Source organism: Saimiri boliviensis, chromosome 1 (assembly GCF_048565385.1).
Source record: "Saimiri boliviensis isolate mSaiBol1 chromosome 1, mSaiBol1.pri, whole genome shotgun sequence".
NCBI classification, from domain to species: domain Eukaryota; kingdom Metazoa; phylum Chordata; class Mammalia; order Primates; family Cebidae; genus Saimiri; species Saimiri boliviensis.
In genome coordinates, this window is record NC_133449.1 from 114,559,192 (window position 1) to 114,579,765 (window position 20,574).

At 52.6% G+C, this 20,574-nt stretch overlaps 1 protein-coding gene across 12 annotated transcripts in view; it reads left to right on the forward strand.

Moving 5' to 3' along the window:
- Positions 1-20,574, forward strand: part of KIFC3 (kinesin family member C3) — a 107,804-nt gene that overhangs the window by 66,371 nt on the left and 20,859 nt on the right. For 7 of the 12 annotated variants that reach the window (XM_074402364.1, XM_074402360.1, XM_039476139.2 and 4 more), the window contains exons 2-5: positions 890-1,100; positions 4,022-4,164; positions 10,646-10,784; positions 13,573-13,775. In XM_074402364.1, coding sequence (XP_074258465.1) covers positions 890-1,100; positions 4,022-4,164; positions 10,646-10,784; positions 13,573-13,775 — 696 coding nt within the window. Of the gene's footprint in view, positions 1-889; positions 1,101-4,021; positions 4,165-10,645; positions 10,785-13,572; positions 13,776-20,574 lie in introns of those variants that run through there. The other 5 variants (XM_074402385.1, XM_039476149.1, XM_039476148.2 and 2 more) reach the window with 3 other exon arrangements.

Below are 20,574 nucleotides of genomic sequence, written 5' to 3' on the forward strand. Positions count from 1 at the left end.
GTCCAGTTCATGAGGGACCTGTCCCTGACTGAAGCTTTCTGTCCCTGACCAATGCTCCCCACACCCTTCCATTCCCCACACCACCTGGTGCCTGTCGCGCACCTGTAGCCTCCAGTAGCCTGCTCAGACTGTGAGGATTTTTTTTGAAGTGTTTATCTACCTTCTGACAGGGAGCTTTCAGGCCTCATCTCTTCTGATCCAAAAGGACCCCTGGCAGATGCCTGGTACCGAGTAGGCATGATTAAATGAAATTGAATGAATCTTTGTATCTCAACACCAGTACGGTGCCTGCCACATGCTAGGCGCAGAGCACAGGCTAGTTGAATACATGAATGAGAACTTGCTGTATATAAACTTCACTTGTCACTGGCCACAGTCAGGGCCCTTTCGAGTCCCTCCTCAGTGAAATGTTAATATTCAGAGCATTCACTGCTCTGCTGACAGGCCTTAGGCAGAGGAGCCTGAAGCCTAAGGGTTAAGCATGTGGTTAAGTGCAATTAGAAAATTAGATGTCTTGGAGGAAAAGGATTAGACTTACGGAGATGCTGCTGACTCTCGGTGTTTCCCCCGTGTGGGGCTAGGACCTGGCTTGTCCTCCGGCTGCCAGGCTCAGCGTGGAAGGGCTCAGGTGTGGGGTCTCAGGCACAGCTGACATGCACCTTTCCCGCTTCGGAGCCTCTGTATTCGGAAACAAACACCCCGGAAAGGCAGCAGGCCTCATTTCATCCTGCCAGCCCTGGGGTCTTTGGGGGACAGTGCAGTTGGAGCTGCTGCCCTAGGTAACCAGCGACTGGTGGAACGTAGACCCTTCCAGATGGCTGGCTCTGCCCGAGGTGCATTCGCGCTGGGCTGCGATCTTCAAGCTTATCTCCCCTTGTTCTCTCCGCAGGCTGCCCGGTGCCCGGAGGAGGCTGCTGAGCCCCGGGCCATGGTCCCCTCTCGCAGGACGTGGAACCTGGGAGCCACGCCCTCGCTGCGGGGCCTGTGGAGAGTGGGCCGGGCCCCGGAGCCCGAGCCGGGGATGGCCCGCCCCGCCCCGGCCCCAGCCAGCCCGGCTGCCCGCCCTTTCCCACACACCGGCCCGGGGAGGTTGAGAACTGGTGAGTCCGCATTTTTAAAATGCCTCTTTATTTCCCTTCCTTCCTCCAGATACCAGAGATGAGACTGAGGTTTCTCACCGGTTCCTAACCCCAGTCAGAGCTGTCAGGTAATTACAGGGTAACCGACAGCCCAAAGCCGGACAGGCGTGGAGCCGGAGCGTCAGTCTCGCCGGGCGCTCCTTCCCTGCGCCCCTGTCTGGAAAGAGGAGACCTGGAGGCCGGGTTAAACTTTAACATGGGCGGGAGCAGAGCAGGGGGACCAGCCGCCTTTCCTCTGGCCGAGCTGGTCAGAGCTCTGCGGGCTGCCGTCCTTGCCTGAGAGCGTGTGGTCGCTCCGGTCTCTGCCCAGGCTGGTAAACAAGGTAGGTGAAGCGGCTGCCCGGGCACCGAGTGTGCCGCTGACACTTGATCCTGCCTGGGCTAGCCCCTGGACGGCTGGGAAGTGGACTGAGGCTGCTCGGGAGCGCGGCCTGGCGGGGCTTGGGGGCCATGTGCTAATTTCAGGTGCTTCTGTAGAGATCCTGACAGCAGGTGGGCAGGGGTCCCAGAGTCTTGGCCCCCACTGTTCCCTCAGGGAGCTGCCAGTGCCAGCTCCCCTTTCTGGGTCATGTCCCCCCCGTGCTTCGAACAAGAAGTGAGCGGCTTTTCTGATTCTGGGCGGGGGCTGGATTGTCGGGGCTGAGGAGCTGCCTGCGACCCTTTCCCAAGGCGTGGGCAGATCACCTTGATAGTGTGGGGGAGAGAGGGCTCTCCAAGCAAGGTGACTTCAGGGGTCTACTGCCTGTCCCTCCTGACCTACAGGGACAGACTCTAGACTGCCAGCCGGTCAGAGCTAGCAGAGTCCCTCTGGGCCATCAGGTCCAAGCACCTTGGCACACAAAAGGGGAAACTGAGGCCCCGAGAGGCACACAGCAAACTCCTATTCACCCCTCTCTCCCAACACATTTGTGCTGTGCATAGCAGCTGGACTGATGCCTTCCGAGGTCTCTCTGCTTCCATGGTTGTCTGGGGCTGGCTGCTCCCAAACAGCACAGCCAGGCTGGGGATGACCCCGGGGCCCTTGGGAAAAGCGTGGGCGTTTGGGCCAGGTAGCCCAGAGGATGGCCTCTACCCCATAAGGTTGTCCTAAGGATAACAAACGTAATATGAATGAGTATTGCTTTTCTGGTAAAACAGAAACATTTTCTCTTAGAAAAGTTCTAAGAGAAACACATAGAAAAATATCAAAAAGGAAATAAAAATCACAAGCTAGTCACTGAATATTTTATGTAGTGCCTTCCAGTCCTCTCTCTCTCTCTCTCTCTCTCTCTCTCTCTCTGTGTGTGTGTGTGTGTGTGTATGCATATAGGTTTTTGAAATATTGTGTTCTCTCAGCTTTCCAACTTGAAGGAAAAAAATTGGGTATTGTGAAGATAATATGACCATACAGACTTTTATCCACTTTAAACATTTAAGACAAAGGTCGAATGAAATCCTGTGTGTGAAATGGAAGCGTCATGCCTGCCACTGGGTCTCAGACAGGTCAGCTGCCCCAGGCCCCTCTGAGCCCCCCGACCAACCTCCATATTGCCACCCTGAGAGTAGGTTGGCAGAGGGTTGATCAGCACATGGGATTTTAATCCTGGCTCCATGTGACCCTGGGCACATTGTTAACCCTCGAGGGCTTCCGGTTCTTTGACTGTGAGGTGGGGAGAATGCCCCCCCCCACCTCCCTGGGGAGTTGTGAGGAGCTGATGGCAACTATAGTCTATTGGCCTGTACTGAGGGCCCTTTCTGTGTGTGTGCCTGGCACTACATGGGTACCCCATGTATCTCATGCCATTTGATCCTTGTGAAGTTGTCCCCATTTTATTAACGAGCAAACTGAGAATCAAGAAGGTTTGGAAAGGCTGGGTTTAGTAGCTCACCCTGTAACTCAGCATTTTGGGAGGCCAAGGCAGGCAGGTCACTTGAGGTCAGGAGTTCTAGAACAGCCTGGCCAACACAGTGAAATCCCGTCTCTACTGAAAATACAAAAATTACCTGGGTATGGTGGTGCATGCTTTTAGTCCCAGCTACTTGGGATGCTGAGGTATGAGAATCACTTGAGCCCAGGAGGCAGAGGGTGCAGTGAGCCAAGATCACACTACCCTGCCCTCCAGCCTTGGTGACAGAGAGAGACCCTGTCTCAAAAAACAAACAAAGAAAGGATGTATGTAAGGTCTGAAAAGCACTTGGCTCAGTGGCTGGCAGTGAGGATATTGGTAAGTCTCAGGGTAGAGGCTCTGCATTTGCCTAGTGAGGCCAGCCCCCATCCCATCCTGCTCAGCCCTGCAGGTGGAGGTGGGTGGCTGGGACATCGCTGTCACAGCCTGCCCTCTCTCCCACCGGTGAGGGAGGCAGTGTGTCAGAGGCTCAAGGGGATACACGCTAGCTGGTTCTGAATTTGCTTGCCGAGGCAATGGAGCCTGGGCCACCTGGTGTGGATTCGGTCTTAATGAAGTCAGGGGAGAAATTGCCACCTAGAGGCAGCCAGGGTAATAAAGCCATAGCCTCTGTGCAAGTCCTCTAAGCTTTGGGCAGATTGGCTGGCATCGGCTTCCTTCTGCTGCCTTGTTGAGCAAATGCCTGCCTCCATTAAAAAAAAAAAAAAAGCCACTGTGGGAATAGGGGATCCTGCGGTAGGGTGTTGAGTCCCCTCCAGAAGAGAATCTTGGGGCAGCTTTTGGTAAAGAAGGAGCGTCGCCCCTGCCCTGAGCCAGGCCTTTCCCTCTGCTGTGTGGGGCAGGCGTGTGAGGGCGTGTGAGCCCCTCCTGGCCACATCTGGGCCAGCCGGGGGTGTGTGAAAGCTGAGCTCGGCTGCAGCCCTGGCCAGTGGTCCGTGGCTAGCAGTCTTCAGCCAGCGATCCGAGTGTCTCACCTATCTCTCTGTCCTGGGACAGGGCGTGGAAAAGATACCCCAGTCTGCGGTGACGAGGACTCCAGTGCCCGAAGTGCAGCTCGCCCGGCCCTAGCTCAGTGCCGAGCCCTTAGTGTGGACTGGGCTGGCCCCGGGAGCCCCCACGGGCTCTACCTGACCCTGCAGGTAAGCACTGGAGCCTTCTGGGCTGGGGGTACCTTGGCCTCCAGTGGCTGGGTTCCTGCCAGGTTCCTAGGGGTAGGAAGCACCAGGGGAGAGCTGGGGACCCGCCTCATACCTCTCTGCTAGGCCCCTGGTGACCCATCTGCCTGTGAGCTGCTTTATTAAGTCAGCTAGGGGAAATTTCACAGGAGCTGACAGCTTTTCAGCCACACCCTGGCTGAGGTGTTAAAGTGGGAAGCATGGGCCTTTGCTGAGATGGGCAGAGCTTGGAGAAGGTGTTGGGAAAACAGGCAGGTTTGTGTAGTTGATTATTCTCAAACATGGTTATGTGAGTATTTCCTTGTTTGAAGTGGGAATTCAAAACTAGATGGGGATTCACTAAAACTTAGGGTCTTCTCCTTCATAGTTATTACCAAGTGACTGTAAAAAGACACAGTAAGGCTGGGCATGGTGACTCAGGCCTGTAATCTCAGCACTTTGGGAGGCTGAGGTAGGAGGATACTTAAGCCCAGGAGTTCACAACCAGCCTGGACCATATAGTGATACCCCATCTCTACAAAAACAAAAATAAAAAATTAGCCAGGCATGATGGTTCCTGCAGTCCCTGCTACTCAGGAGGCTGGGGTTGGAGGATCACTTGAGCCCAGGAGGTTGAGGCTGCAATAAGCTGTGATTGTACCACTGCCCTCTAGCCTGGGTGACAGAGTGAGATTCTGTCTCAAAAAAAAAAAAAAGACAAACTTTACGTATATGTGTATATTTGGCTATAGAAATAATAGACTGATAACAGTAATAATAGCTACTATTTATCAAACATGGACTTTGTGCCAGGCATTATAGATCTCCTATTAGTCCTCATAATACTCATAACAGCCTCAGGAAACAATATTTGATCTGTACTTCGTAGATGAGGATGTGGAGGCTCAGAGAGGTTAAGTCACTTGCTGCTGGTCACACATTCGATCATTCACACAACTAGCCTTATAACATTTGTAAAGAATTTACACAGGGCAGAGACACAGTTACCCAGAAACGGCCTCTTGTAGTCCTCTATCTTTGAAAAATCCACTATTAAGTATTTGGTGTTTATTTATTTATCTTTTCTATATAGAACCACTTAATTATATTTATATGATTTTTATTTTTGAGATGGAGTCTCATTCACTCTGTTGCCCAGGCTGGAGTGCAGTGGTGTGATCTTGGCTGCAACCTCCGCCTCCTGGATTCAAGTGATTCTCCTGCCTCAGCCTCCCGAATAGTTGGGATTGCAGGTGTGCGCCACTATGCCTGGGTAATTTTTGTATATTTGGTAGAGACAGGGTTTTACCATGTTGGCCAGGCTGGTTTTGAACTCTTTTTTTTTTTTTTTTTTTTTTGGAGATGGAGTCTTGCTCTGTCACCCAGGCTGGAGTGCAATAGCACAGTCTCAGCTCGCTGAAACCTCTGCCTCTTGGATTCAAGTGATTCTTTTGTCTCCGCCTCCTGAGTAGCTGGGATTACAGGTGTGCGCCACCATGCCCAGCTAATTTTTATTTTTAGTAGAGATGGGGTTTCACCATGTTGGCCAGACTGGTCATGAACTATTGACCTCAAGTGATCTGCCTACCTCAGCCTCTCAAAGTGCTGGGATTATAGGTGTAAGCCACAGTGCCTGGCCATATTTATGTGATTTATTTATTTATTTATTTATTTATATTTATTTTTATTTTTTGAGACAGAGTCTCACTCTGTTGCCCAGGTTGGAGTGCGGGTGGCATGATCTCAGCTTACTGCAACCTTCACCTCCTGGGTTCAAGTGATTCTTATGCGTCAGCCTCCTGAGTAGCTGGGACTGCAGGCGTGCACCACCACACCCAGCTAATTTTTGTACTTTTGGTAGAGATGGGGTTTCACCATATTGGCCAGGCTGGTCTTGAACTCCTGACTTCAAGTGATCTGCCCACCTCAGCCTCCCAAAGTGCTGGGATTACAGGCATGAGCCATAGTGCCCAGAGCATATTTATATGATTTTTATTATTTATTTTAGATGTTATTCTGTGACTAGCTCTTTTCCTGAAGTAAGTCCTGGTAATCTCTTCATGTTTATCAACACGTAGAAAATTACTTTTTATTTTTGGAACAAGGTCTGGCTCTGCTGCCCAGGCTAGAGTGCAGTGGTACAATCTCACTGCAACCTCCAGCCAAGTCATCCCATCTCGGCCTCCCAGGCAGCTGGGACTACAGGCATGTGCTACCGTGCCTGGCTAATTTTTGTGTTCTTTGAAGAGATGGAGGTTTCACCATGTTGCCTAGGCTGGTCCTGAATTTGTGAGCTCTGCCTTGGCTTTCCAAAGTGCTGAGATTCCAGGTGTGAGCCATCACACCCAGCCCTCTGTCTTTCTTTTATACTGCTGCATAATAGTCTACTTCAGGGCTTACCATCAATCATTTATAACAGATCCTCTATTGTTTCTGATTGCAGTGAGTTCCTTAAATAAATATCTGTGTTGCGTTCATGCAGTGATAGCTTGGAGTATTTTCAGGGCAGCACAAGCTCTGCCCATTATTAATGAATGCATTCGTTCAACAGATTATTTAGAATGTGCCAGTCTGTGCTAGAGTCAGAGGTACAGTGCAGAGAGATGAGAGAGTTTAGCAGAGGTGCCAGAGAGTAATTAAATAATCACAAAGGGATGAAGGCAAACCAGACAGCGGCCATGAAGGCAGTGGCAGAGGACGGACACCAGGATTATCTGGGGACGTTGCCAAGGCCCATCCCCGACAAGGAAGCTGGTACACGAGAGGGCCCACCACTCCCCCACGTTCTCCTGACCCTCCACTTACACTGGTTCTGCCCGTTCTGGAACTTCCACTTCCACAGAGCCTTGAAGGAATGGTGGGCAGGATGGTATGTGGGAAACACATACCCTTCAAGGGGACATATCCCTGCTACAAATGGAAGTCTGGGCCCGGGGAGCTTGTCCCAGCCCCTGATCTGAACATGGGTATGCTGGCTCTTGTGGCTTCAGGGACAGTCTTGTGTTTCGAGGTGATTCTTGTGCCTTCTCATGTGATTCATCTGAAAACTGAACCAAAAGTTTTGTCTTTTATCTGTATAAATCTGCAAGAAAAGCAGGTCTGGTGAGAGAACAGTTAAAAGAAACCCGAGGACCCACTCTTTGCTCTGTCTTCAGCCCTCAGTAGTGAAATTGGAAGGCGGCGGTCAGAAACCCACAGCCTCCAGCTGGGTGGTGGCTCTGTTCTTGAGTTCTGATTATGGGGTGTTGAGCTGTGGTTGTAGCTGAGTCTTGGGGTCAGCAGATCTGCTGAAGATCTCTGGGAAGCTGGCACCAGCAACTGGCTTCCACGTTCACATCCTGCCGGGCCCCCACACAGCTCTATTACGCGGTAGGTGTTTCAGGGTCAAAAAGTGGGACCAGGGTGGGTCCCAAGCTCAGTGCAGCGACCTGGTAGGCTTAGTGACACCTCCCCTCCCTATCCTCTTTCCAGCAGTTAAAACCTGAGATGTACCCCACAGAAGCGCTGCAGAAATTCCCCAGGGCCCTGTCTGCCCTTTCTGTGGCTTGGCCAACAGGCCAGAAATAGTATAACCTTTGCCCTGGCTGGCAAATGGAAACTTCCAGCTGCTGTCCTAGCCGCCATGGTTGACAGGCCTGTTCACGACGGTGTGCAGTTGGTCACAGGGTGGAGACAAAATTAAGTCGGAGGGAATTTTCTTTTTTCCTTTTGAGATGGAGTCTCACCCTGTCACCCAGGCTGGAGTGGAGTGGTGCAATCTTGGCTCACTGCAACCTCCACCTCCCCAGTTCAAGCGATTCTCCTACCTCAGTTTCCCAAGTATCTACAATTACAGGTGCCTGCCACCACACCCGGCCAATTTTTTTTTTTTTTCCTATTTTTAGTAGAGACAGGGTTTTACCATGCTGGCCAGGCTGGTCTCAAACTCCTGACCTCAGGTGATCCACTCACCCTGGCCTCTCACAGGGCTGGGATTATAGGCATGAGCCACTGTGCCCAGCGGGAATATTCCTAAATGTGAGTGGTGTGCTCCCCACCTGCCCTTCTCAAGCAGAACTTGGGGCTGAGAGAGGGAGGGGGTAATTTTGGGCTAAGGAGCCTGCTGGTGTCACTTTTCTTGTCTTTTCAATGATCTGTATTGGCTTTTTGATGGTCAAGTAAAAAAAAAGTGAAGATTACAGGACTCATGTCCTGAATAGCTCCCTCATATCAAGCCCTCACTATGCACCAGGTGCCTTCTGGGGACTTGGCTGCGTCTGTCTTTTACTCTTCACACAAGCTTAGTGACACATTCCTGTTATTACCATTTCTATTTTAAGAATGAGGAGGGCGCAGCTTCAGGAAAGTAAGTAACTAGCCCACTGTCACACAGCTTAGCCGAGGCAGAGCCAGGCTTCACACACAGGCCTTGCTGCCTCTAGACCATGAGTGTATTTCTTAGACTGAGCACTTTGAAAAGAGTAACTTATTTTTTTGTTTTGAATGTAAAGGTCACAAAGACACGCAAAAATTGTCTGCCATCTCTCTTCCAAGATAACTTCTGTTGATATTTAGAAAAAAGGAAAGAAAAGCTGAGCATGGTGGCTCATGCCTGTGGTCACAACACTTTGGGAGGCTGAGGCAGGAGGATGGCTTGAGCCTAGGAGTTTGACACCAGCCTGGGAAACATGGCAAATCTCATCTCTAAACAAAAAATACAAAAATCAGCCAGTCATGGTGGTGTGTGCCTGTAGTCCCGGCTACTTGGGAGGCTGGAGTAGGAGGATTGCTTGAGCCCAGAAGATCAAAGTTGCAGTGAGCTGTGATTGTGCTATTGCACTCCAACCTGGGCCACAGGTGAGACTCTGTCTTTAAAAGGATAAAAACCCAAAAAACAAAAAACAGCCAGGTGCAGTGGCTCGTGCCTGTAATCTTAGCACTTTGGGAGGCTGAGGCAGGTGGATTACTTGAAGTCAGGAGTTTGAGACCAGCTTATCCAACGTGGTGAAACCCCGTCTCTATTAAAAATACAAATATTAGCCAGATGTGGTGGTACACACCTGCAATCCCAGCTACTCGGGAGGCTTGGGCAAGAGAATCGCTTGAACCTGGGAGGCGGAGGTTATAGTGAACTGAGATCGTGCCACTGAACTCCAGCCTGGGTGACAAAGTGAGACTGTTTTAAAAAAGAAAAGAAGAAAAACCATAGTCAGTGTTTATAAGGTTAAGAATTCAAATGCCAAAGAGATTGAAAATGAAATGTAAGGCCGCCTCCTTCCCCCTTCCACATTCTCTCTCCTGTGAACCTTCTTTTTGTTCCCCTCAAATCAAAATGATGCTTGTTTCCAGTCTCAGCCACTACGCTATCCCCCCAGCCTTCCAGAGAGGACCGCTCTCTGTGCAGTTCTCTCGATCTGTCTCTATGCCTGTTGTATTTTTATTATCCTCAAACGGGGTCACTCTTTGCATGTGGTCCTGCTGCCTGCCTTGGGCATCTTTCTGCGTGAGTGGCAGGTGATGTTCTCTGGATGAAACACCTCTTCGTGCCTCCCCCTCTCTCCCTGTGCCTGCGCACTGGCCCTCTCTGTCTCGAGTCCTTTGCCTGTGGTCCCCCGGAAGAGGAGACAGCTTCCCACGGCCTCTCGATAGCCCTGTGGGGTGGGAAGAGTGAAGGAGGCAGGGCCGTGGCCCTTGCCCCGCCCGGATGGACTCATGCGCAGCCTCCTTGGCAGTCCTGGGGCTCCCATCTCGGGGGGTGGTCTGTGTGCTTCGGGTGGCAGCAGCTGGCACGGGAGCAGCTGACCTGAGGTTGGTGTGTATGTGGTGGGGCTGGGTGGCTGCCTGTGGGGCTGGTGCGCCTGAGACACACCCCATAGAGCCTGCAGGGATGGCGTGAGTTTTGCCTGAGGACTTGAAGTGCCTAAGAACCTTCCTTGCGCTGGGCGCAGTGGCGCGGTGCCTGTAGTCCCAGCTACTCGGGAGGCTGAGGTGGGAGGATCACTTGAGCCCAGGAGTTCTGGGCTGCAGTGCACTATGCCGATCGGGTGTCTGCACTAAGTTCGGCATCAATATGGTGACCTCCTGGGAGCAGGGGACCACCAGGTTGCCTAAGGAGGGGTGAACCGGCCCAGGTTGGAAACGGAGCAGGTCAAAACTCCCGTGCTGATCAGTAGTGGGATCGCGCCTGTGAATAGCCACTGCAATCCAGCCTGGGCAACATAGCAAGACCCCGTCTCTAAAAAAAAAAAAAAAGAACCTTCCTTGCTGGTGCAGAAGGCCAGCTGCCAAGGGAGGCCAGGAGAAGGCACTGCCACTGTCTTGCTGCAGGATCTGGCACATCCTCTTCCAGAGCCTGGGCCTCATCGTCCCCACCCACCCACACAGTGGGGGACTGGACCCGCTGGGCCCCGGGGTGCCAGCTCTGAGAATACACCATCCTCCCTGGTGCTGTCCCCTTCATGTGAGGATTCTGGTTGTGTCTTGGCAGCAGGCCCTGCAGGACAAGGGGTGCAAGAGCCAGAGTCAGGGGAAGAAAGAAGAGAAGCTTCGGGAGAGGCAGGCGCCAGCCCCCAGGCGGGCCCGGGAGGCCCGGGAAGCTGGTGGCACGATGAATGTAGAGAACACAGGTAAAGCAGCTGTGCCCGCTGACCTGGCACTCCCTGGTGAAGCCAGTGCAGGAGGGAGGCTCTTGTGTGGTCGCTGCTATCCCCATGCCCTGTCCTCCTTGCTCCCCAGCTGGAGGTGGCCCAGATAGACTCCAGTAGCCTGATTTGAAGCTCTGGGACCCCAGCCTACCTCTCCTGGATTCAGGGACAGTGGTGTGTATAGAACCTTCATCTGACCACCTGCCTCCCACGGTGTCCAGGGCCCCACCCAGTGATAAGAGGCCTTGGCCAGCGTGGGCTGGGGTTGAATTTCCCTGCTTTTTGTCTTCTTCCAGTGCCTCTCTAAAGCAGGGCGAGGGTGGCAGCCTCACAGACGCCACCACAGGCAGACAGAGACTCGGCCTTCTTCCTCCTATCCACGGGCTCCCAGGGTCTAGAGGCTCCTAGGACAGGACTCTGATTCTCCTGGCCAAAGGCTGAGATATAGGACCCGGTAGCTCAGCTCTTCTCTGGCAGGGCCTGCCATGGTGTCCAGGGCTGGCTGGTTCTGGAACATTCCACAGGCCCTCCCTTGTAGTTTCATGGGTCCATGCTTGGGGGCCTCGGCAGTAAGTGAGAGCCTGGCAAGAATGGAGAAGGAGCATCCTTCAGGAGCTGGGGGAAAGGCCGAGAGCACGTGGAGGAAAGAGGAGCCAGCCTTGCTGTCATCTTCTTCCTCTGTCACCACAAGGTGAACTTGTATGTCTGAACTTGCCACGTGGTAGAAGGAGCGGCAGGGCTTGGGGTCTGGCTGAGGGTGGGCAGGCCAGCCTCAAGCAGGGGACATTGCCCCGTCGATTGTGCACCAAGGAGAGGAAGGTTGATTCCAGGGAACAGCAAGGGGGACCCGTCAGTGGGGCCAGGCCAGGCTTGCACCGCACCTTTGAGCCCTGAGTGTAGCCTCCCCAGCACAGGGACCCCTTTGATGTCACCTCATCCTTGCATCCTCCCCTTCCTGGGACCTCCCTGAGCTTCTTGGAGATCTGTTCACTCCCACGAGCCCTCTCCAGGCCCCCTTCCCACTCCCCTGCTGTGGCGCTGAGATGCAGGGACTCCCTCCAGGGGTGGCACCCGGTGACCTGAGCAGTGTTCTGGCTGAGCTGACCTGTCTGAGACCTCATTCCTGCCCCATGGGCTGTTGTATAACAGCCACCCACGCCTGTGCATCTCCACAGTGCCGGGCTCCTTCCAGGCAAGGCCCCTTGTCCCCATTTCTCCTCGGAAGCTCCTGCTGGGCCCCTCCCACAGGTCTCTCGAGTGGCAGAACCAGCTCTTGGGCCGGGAGTCCAGTGTGTTCCCTGCCTCACTGCAGCAGCCTGCAAAGGGCTGAGGGCCACGCTGTCACATGCTGCTCATGCCGCCCCGTGTGCAGGCCTGGAAGCATCCCTCTGACCTCACTCACTCTAGAACAGATCGCCGGAGCTCGGCCAGCTCTGTGTGACATGCATGCTGCGTCACGTGCAGGCCACACAGCCAGGGTCACCACCCAACCGGGGATGCCCAGCTCCAGCTCTCTGGAGAGCTCGGGTGGAGGAGGGAAGAGCCAGCCTGTGTGTGCTCCTCCAGCTCTCCTAGAGCGCGGACGGGGCCTCTAGCCATCTGCCCCACCCCCCGGGGCTGTGCTGCGATGTCCCCGCCCAGCTGCAAGACACACCCTCCCCACTACCCTGTCCAGCCCGAGTCCATTCTTTCGGCTTCGCCCAGGCCAGGCTGCCAGAGGGGTGTGTGACTTCAGGTGCAGGTGGCTTCCTTCCTAGAGTTTAGGAGCCCCCCCCAACCCCAGCCTGCCAAGGGCTAGGATTTCTGGGGACCTAGTGTGGGAATGCCTAGAGGCCGGGCTCCCAGGCGGAAGGCAGCACTCTCTGGCCAGCAGAGGTACCTCTTCACTCTTCACTCTGCCAGGTCCCATTTATGCTCCCTGAAGGGAGGAGGCAAATCCCCTGCCCCTCCTCCTCAGTCCCCCATTCTTCTCTCTCTTCCCCGAACTCTTTGCTCCCTACCTGCAGAGACCACGGCCAGTCTTGGCGCCGTGGAAGCAAGCTATGACAAGCATCCTAGGCCCCGTGCGCAGGTCGCGGGCCCTGATTCTCTGTTCTTGTCCTTCATCCGTCTGTCTCTTGCTCCTGGTGACAGGACAGTGGGAGGCCTTTGGAGGAGGAGGACTCAGGCGGTGTTCCGCCTGGCCGGGTCTTTCCCTCTGTCTTGCCTGGGAGGGTCCCTGCATGCCATCGTCGCCAGATGCCGGCTGGCTGAGTTACTGCTCCATGTGTGGTACTGGGTCTGTCTGTCCCTCACACGTGCACATGGCTCCCCTGGCTCCCCTTTCTCCACACAGGGGACCATTTGCCACAGGGGGAGGCTGGGGAGCCCAGTTCCAATCTTCTGTACTCTTGAGAGGATTTCAGACTTAAATAACATTCCTACAAGAGTTGAGTTTTCTAGGGTGAGAATCCTTTGTCTTTCCCAGCAGCAGTTCCTTGCAGGCTGGCAACGGAGAGGGGCTAGCCCAGCAGACCTCCGACATGTGCTCTGAGAGCTGTGTTCAGTGAAAGTTGCTTTCTTAAGTCCCGATCCAGGCAATTTCATTCCCCAGACGCTGCCTGGGGGTGTCTTCTGAGACAGGCCCCAGCTAGCCTATGCCGCTGCCACCCCAGCCCTTGCCCAGTTGCTTACCCCCTCTGCTCACGCTCTGTCATCCCTGATGGTCTGCCCCTCCTCTGCCAGCGTGGGACCTCTACTGCCCTCTCATCAGCCACTACTTTGCTCGTAGGTGGGCGTCTCTTTGGCAGCGGGAGGTGCTTGAGCCTGTCGGGGCCGCCTGGTGCGGCCCCCGTGTTGCATAGGATGGTGGAGGCCATGTCCCAGCTCCAGGAGGAGAAGGCTCAGCTGCAGGAGGAGCTGGTGGTCCTACAGGAGAGCCTGGCCCTCCGTGACAGTGACCAACAGGCAACATCCACTCAGCGGCAGAACCAGGTACCTGGGGAGGCTGGGGTGGGCAGAGGCCACTGCCCACTGCGGAGCAGGTCAGAGGACATCACTTGGGGCATCTGACCCCACCAGGCCACTGGTGTAAGAGGAGACACCTGGGTAGGGTGGCCGGAGTCAGAGGCCTCCCATCCTGGAGGATGAGCTTTTGAGATGCAGCATTTCTTCCAGCTCACAGAAGCCTCCCATCCGGGTCCTCCTTGTGCCCCCATCTCCTCACAGTTACCGGGGCCAGGACCTGGCCCCCTAGGAGGTAACGTAGACATGAGTGAAGCAGGAAGGTGCAGGGGTGCTTCCTACCGAGTCTGCCGCATCATCCCCAGTGCCCTGCACTGGGCAGCCTGAGCAGACAAAACTCATCAGACGGTCACCCCGCAGGAGACTGGCAGGACTTTTCTGGTTCTTTTGATTTCTCATTAAAGGTGGAATCTAGTTTGAGTGCATGCTGGGGAAGGGATCTCTCAAACCTCTGGAAGCCAGGGAGAGCCAGGGTTCATGCTGGTCAGCGTCGTCTCCTTCGTTGGCTGGGCAGGACATTTGGGAACCCTTGGCGCGTGAGCTGCACATCCCGTGGGGCTGACCACCCGCCCTCTTCTCTGTGTGTGGCTGCGTCACTTTCTTCTCCTTCTGCATCTCCACGCGGGCTCCCAGCCTCTTTCCTCACTGTCATCCTCAGCGTCTGTCTCCATGGCTGTATCTGAGCCTTGCCCACTTCCCCAAAGTTCCCAAGCCCGTCTGCCATGTCGTCCCCACTTCTGATCCAGTGCCCTGGCCCAACTGTGGGGCCCCTGAGCTCTGGGCCCAGAGCTCTCTGTTGACAGCCTCGCCTTCAGGAAGAGCTAAGTTCTTTCTGTGTCCCATGAGCCAGCAAAGAGAGGGCCCGGACATGCCGACGTCTGCTTATTGCATATCACGTGATGCTGTAACTTGCTCTCTCAGTTCTGGGGGCAGCATAGTATGCGTGCTTTTGAGATGCAGCATTTCTTCCAGGTTAAGGTGTGTCCTCTTCTCAAGAATGGCCTGGCCTGCCCACCTGCCCCTTGCTGAGTTGGGTGGGCCTCCTTGCGGTGCCCCTCATGCTTTGTGTCTTCCCGTTACACACTTACCCCACAACTTGACTGTCTGGGCCTGCCTTCCTCACTAGCTGGGGGCTCCTCTAGGCCAGCTCTGTATTCTCTTGCCTGCTGCATGCCTGCCTGCTTCCTCAAGTATTTGTGTGCCCCTTTTGTACTGGCATTGAGCTGGGCATGGGGGATACCCCAGTGGACAGCAGGCTCCCACCCGTGGAGGCCCTGCCTGGGGGAAGACAGACATTTGCTTCCCATGCCCACACAAAGTGGGAAGGGCTAGGTAGATGTGCACATGGGTAGCCTTGAGGGTTTGTCCCTGGGTGTCTTGAGCTGGGCTCTGGGACAGAGCAGAGGGAAGCACACTCTGAGCTGAGCTCCCACCAGTGCAAAGGGACTGTGGTGGGAGGGGAGTAGCTCAAGAGCCTTGGGGGTGGCAGGTGCTCCAGGGCCCACCCTGCAGGATGTGTGTCTGGCCTCAGGCAGAGGCCAAACAGCTGTTCTTCTTTCCCTGGCCTTCCCCAGTTAGGCTGTTCAGAAGCTTCATTTTGCAAGTAAGTGTTTTTTAAAGGGCTTTGTGAGCCAGGCACCGTGGCTCACGCCTGTAATCCCAGCACTTTGGGAGGACCAGGTAGGTGGATTGCCTGAGGTCAGGAGGTTGAGACCAGCCTGGCCAACATAGTGAAACCCCATCTCTACTAAAAATACAAAAAATTAGCTCGGCGTGGTGGCAGGCACCTGTAATCCCAGCTACTTGGGAGGCTGAAGCAGGAGAATCTCTTGAACCTGGGAGGTGAAGTTTGCAGTGAGCTGAGATCCCGCCATTACACTCCAGCCTGGGCAACAAGAGTGAAACTCTATCTCACATATATTAAAAAAAAAAAAGAAAGAAAGAAAGAAAGAAGGAAAGAAAAGGGGCTTTGTTGAGAAAGAAAGCGAGAGAAAGCAGGAAAGAAAAAGAAAGGAAAGGAAGGAAAGGGGCTTTGTTGAGATATAATTCACACGCCTTAAAAGTCTCTCCTTGGAGGTGTACAAGTCAGTGGTTGGTGGTAAGTATATGAAGATGGCAGCGCACCCGTCCCCAGTGTGTCATTGACAAACATCTTCAATCCTCCGATCACCTATTAACAGTCACTCCCGTGCTCCTTGCCCTGCAGCCCCTGGCAACTAATGTGCTTTCTGGTTTTATGGATTTATCTTTTCTGAACATTTCATATACGTGAAATCATAATATCTAAACTTTTCGTGATTATAAAGAGGTTTTTGAAAGCATTTTTTTCCTTTAACAAAATCAGCTTGCTTTTTTTTTTTTTTTGAGACAGAGTCTCACTTTGTCACCCAGGCTGGAGTGCAGTGGTGAGATCTCGGCTCACTGCAACCTCCGCCTCCTGGGTTCAGGCCATTCTTCTGCCTCAGCCTCCTGAGTAGCTGGGACTACAGCCGTGTTTCACCATGCCTGGCTAATTTTTGTATGTTTTTTAGTAGAGATGGGGTTTTACCATCTTGGCCAGGCTGGTCTCAAACTCCTGATCTTGTGATCCACCCGCCTTAGTCTCCCAAAGTGCTGGGATTACAGGCATGAGCCACTGCCCCCGGCCAGAATCAGCTTACTTTTTAAGAGGGGAAACCCAGGGTGAAACATGCCAGCCTTTTTAATTCTTTGAGCCCTAGCTCTCCAGCCTCTCTTAGGAGAACCCTTGAGCCCACCCCATTCCCTCAAGTTACTTAGGAATTCAGAATGGTTCCTGGTCTTTGTTCTCAATTTGTCCTTGAACTAACTTTCTTTCTTTTCCTTTCTTTCTTTTTCTCTCTCCCTCCCTCCCTTCCTTCCTTCCTTCCTTCTTCCTTTCTTCCCTCCTTTTGTTTGTTCTTTCGTTCATTCATTCGTTTCACTCCTGTTGCCCAGGCTGGAATGCAATGGCACTATCTCGGCTCCCTGCAATCTCTGCCTCCTGGGTTCAAGTGATTCTCACATGTCAGCCTCTCTAGTAGCTGTGATTACAGGCTTGTGCCACCACACCCAGCTACTTTTGTATTTCTAGTAGGGATGGGGTTTCACTATGTTGGTCAGGCTGGTCTTGAACTTCTGACCTCAGGTGATCTGCCTGCCTCGGCCTCCCAAAGTGCTGGGATTACTGGGGTGAGCCACCATGCCCGGCCTGTCCTTGAACTTTCTGACTGCAGCCCTTTTCTGGAAATTTCTCAGGGGACGCACCTGAAGCTCCAGGTCTCTGAGATGCTCTCTGGAGGGCCCGACCTTGTGGAGACGTGGCCAACCACATGGGCCTGGAGCCGGGTTCAAACCCTGATTTTGGCACTACTCATTAGCTATGTGACCTTGGGCTAGTTAATTACCACTCTGCAGGTCAGTTTCCTCATGTGTGAAATGGATATAATAATATACCTGATGAGATGATCCCTAGTGAGTCATTGGTGTTGCTGTGGCCACCGCCATTGTTGTTAGTGGGAGAGTTTGGGATTTGGAATCCCATGAGCAGGATTCTATTCTGGCTGAGCCACGCGCCAGCTGTGCAGCTGTAGGAAGTCACTTCCTCTCTGAGCCTTCACTTCCCACTCTCTAAACCAGGGCTCACACATGTTGCATTGCAGTTTGGGGGTGGATCTGTTATAAGAGTGGACAGAAAAAAGGATGGTCAACTGGTGCGTGTGGTGTATTGTGGGCTGTCACCCTGGTCTGCCCTGGTCTCCTGCTAGCCTCGCTGTGGCTTGACGCAGACTTGACTTTCCTGGAATTCTGAACGTTGCCTCTCTAAGCAAAGCCCTCCAGGGGTTTCCATGGTGTCTTGTTTGCCATGGTGCCGCGTTCCCAGCCCTGTCCACACTGGCTTCTGACCAGCTGCTTCCTCACACTGCCATTCCTACAAGGCCGTGTGGCTTCATGGTTAAGGGTGAGGGTTCTGCAAGGGTCAGTCAGATTCGAGTTCCAGTCCTAGGTCCACCACTTACTGGTCAGATGACCTCCAGTAAGTTGCCAACCAAAGCTTACCCTCTTAGGAGCTCAGTTTTTCTTCCTGTAAAATGGGGCTAATAATAGTACCTGCCTCATGGGAATAGGGGTTGAAAAATGATCTTATGAAATCCCCCTGCCCTACTAGCAGAGCCAACTCAGTTAGTGGCGCTCCATGATCACTGCTGGGATCTGGGCTTGTGGGGCTGCAGGAGTCTTTTCAGGCCTCCCCATTGCTGTGTCAGGAGGAGGAGGATATACTTGTATTGACTGAGAGCATGTGGGCAAAAGGTCCGTAATACTTGAGCACCAGCTGACCCAGGCCACAGAGGCCACTCATCTTGGTCTGGTGACCACAGGAGGCTGTGGCTGTTGGGATGACCCTCCCCAACATTGGCAACAGCAGTCCCAGGTCATGTCCTGCTGGCTCGAGTTCCCCTGTCCTCTTGTGGATGTCCCTAGAGAAGTTCCCAATAATGTGACATGCTGCCCAGATCTCACTAAACCTTTTTTTAATTTTGAGACAGGGTCTCACTCTGTCACCCAGGCTGGAGTGCAGGGCACCACCACAGCTCACTGCAGCTCCGGCCTCACAGGCGCAAGCCATCCTCCCACCTCAGCCTCCTGAATAACTGGGACCACAGGTGCCCGCCACACCCAGCCAACTTTTCTATTTTCTGTCCAGATGGAGTCTTGCCATGTGGCCCAGGCAGATCTTGAATTCCTGGGCTCAAGAGATCTGCCTGCCTCAGCCACCTAAAGTTCTGGGATTACAGGCATAAGCCACTGTGCCCGACTTGCCACACTCCTTACCTGCCCCTGCACCTCAAGAGTGAACCTTAAAAAGTTGTCTTCAGGGGCCACAGGATGAAAAACTAGATCGTACCCTCAAAATGTGTCTTGTTTGGCCACATTCTTTTTTTAACAACAAAAAAATATATTTTTTAAATAGATGTAACATAAAATTTACCATCTTAAGCTTTTTTTTTTTAATGACAGAGTCTTGCTCTGTCACCCAGGCTGCAGTGCAGTGGCACAATCTCAGCTCACTGTAACCTCTGCCTCCTGGGTTCAAGGAATTCTCCCACCTCAGCCTCCTGAGTAGCTGAGACTACAGGCGTGCACCACCACACCTGGCTAATTTTTGTATTTTCAGTAGAGATAAGGTTTCACCGTGTTAGCCAGGCTGGTCTTGAACTCCTACCTTAGGTGATCCACCTGCCTCAGTCTCCCAAAGTGCTGAGATTACAGGTGTGAGCCACCACCCCTGGCTGATCTGAAGCATTTTTAAGAACAATACATTATCATTGTTGTGCAACCACTATCACCATCTGATATGGTTTGGCTCTCTGTCCCCACCCAAATCTCATCTCTAATTGTAATCCCCACATGTCAAGGGAGGTACCTGGTGAGAGGTGAATGAGCTCCATGCAGTTCTTGTGATAGTGAGTTCTCATGAGGTCTGATGGTGTAAAGTGGCAAGAATGCATTCAGCATTCTTCCTACATGTACATACTGAACACCTACTGTGTACCGCGCACTGTTCCAGGTCCTGGGGAGTACAGGGCTGAACGCAACAGACAAAAACCTCTGCCTTCACTGACCTTTCATTCGCATATATCATCTCATTTAATCCTTGAGACAGCCTTGATGAGGTAGCGTCATTACACAGATAAGCAAAGTTGCCCTTTGTATGCTTACTCTCCCTCTCCTGCTGCCATGAAGACATGCTTTGTGTCTCTTTCTGCTAGGATTGTAAGTTTCCTGAGGCCTCCCTAGCCACGTGGAACTGTGAGTCAATTAAACCTCTTTTCTTTTATTTGTTTATTTATTCAATTTTTACTCTTTGAGATGTAGTCTCTGTCTCCCAGGCTGGAGTGCAGTGGCATGATCTCAACTCACTGTGACCTCCTCCTCCTGGGTTCAAGTGATTCTCCTGCCTCAGCCTCCAAGTAGCTGGGACTACAGGTGTATGCCACCATGCCCAGCTTTTGTATTTTTAGTAGAGAGGGGGTTTCACCATGTTGGCCAGGCTGGTCTTGAACGCCCGACCTCAAGTGATCCACCTGCTTCGGCCACCCCAAGTGCCGGTATTACAGGTGTGAGCCACCGTACTGGATGAAACTTCTTTTCTTTATAAATTACCCAGTCTCAGGTATTTCTTTATAGCTGTGTGAAAACTGACTAATACACCATCCATCTCCAGAACTCTTTTCATCTTCCCCTACTGAAACTTGGGCCCCATTGAACAGTAACTCCTCATTCTTCATCTGTCTTCATCTGTCTTGACTCTTCTAGGACCTCATGTAAGTGAACCATACAATATTTGTCCTTCTGTGACTGGGTTATTTCCCTTAGTATAATGTCCTCAAAGTTCATCCATGTAGCATGGGTCAGCATTTTCTTTTTTCTTTCTTTCTTTCTTATTTTTTTTAGCAAGTTAAGCATGGAGAAGAATTTTCTTTTTAAGGCTGAATAATATTTTACTGTATGGCCATGCCCCATTTTGTTTTGTTTTTCCACTCATTCATCCATGGGTTGCTTTCACCTTTTGGCTACTGTGAATAATGCTGCTATAAACTTGAGTGTACAAATATCTCTGAGTCCCATCTTTAAACTCTTTTGGGTGTATACCCAGAAATGGAATTGCTGGATCATATGATAGTTCTATTTTTAATTTTTTCAGGAACCATCATACTGTTTTCCATAGTGGCCACAGCATTTCACACTCCCACCAACAGTGCACAAGGGT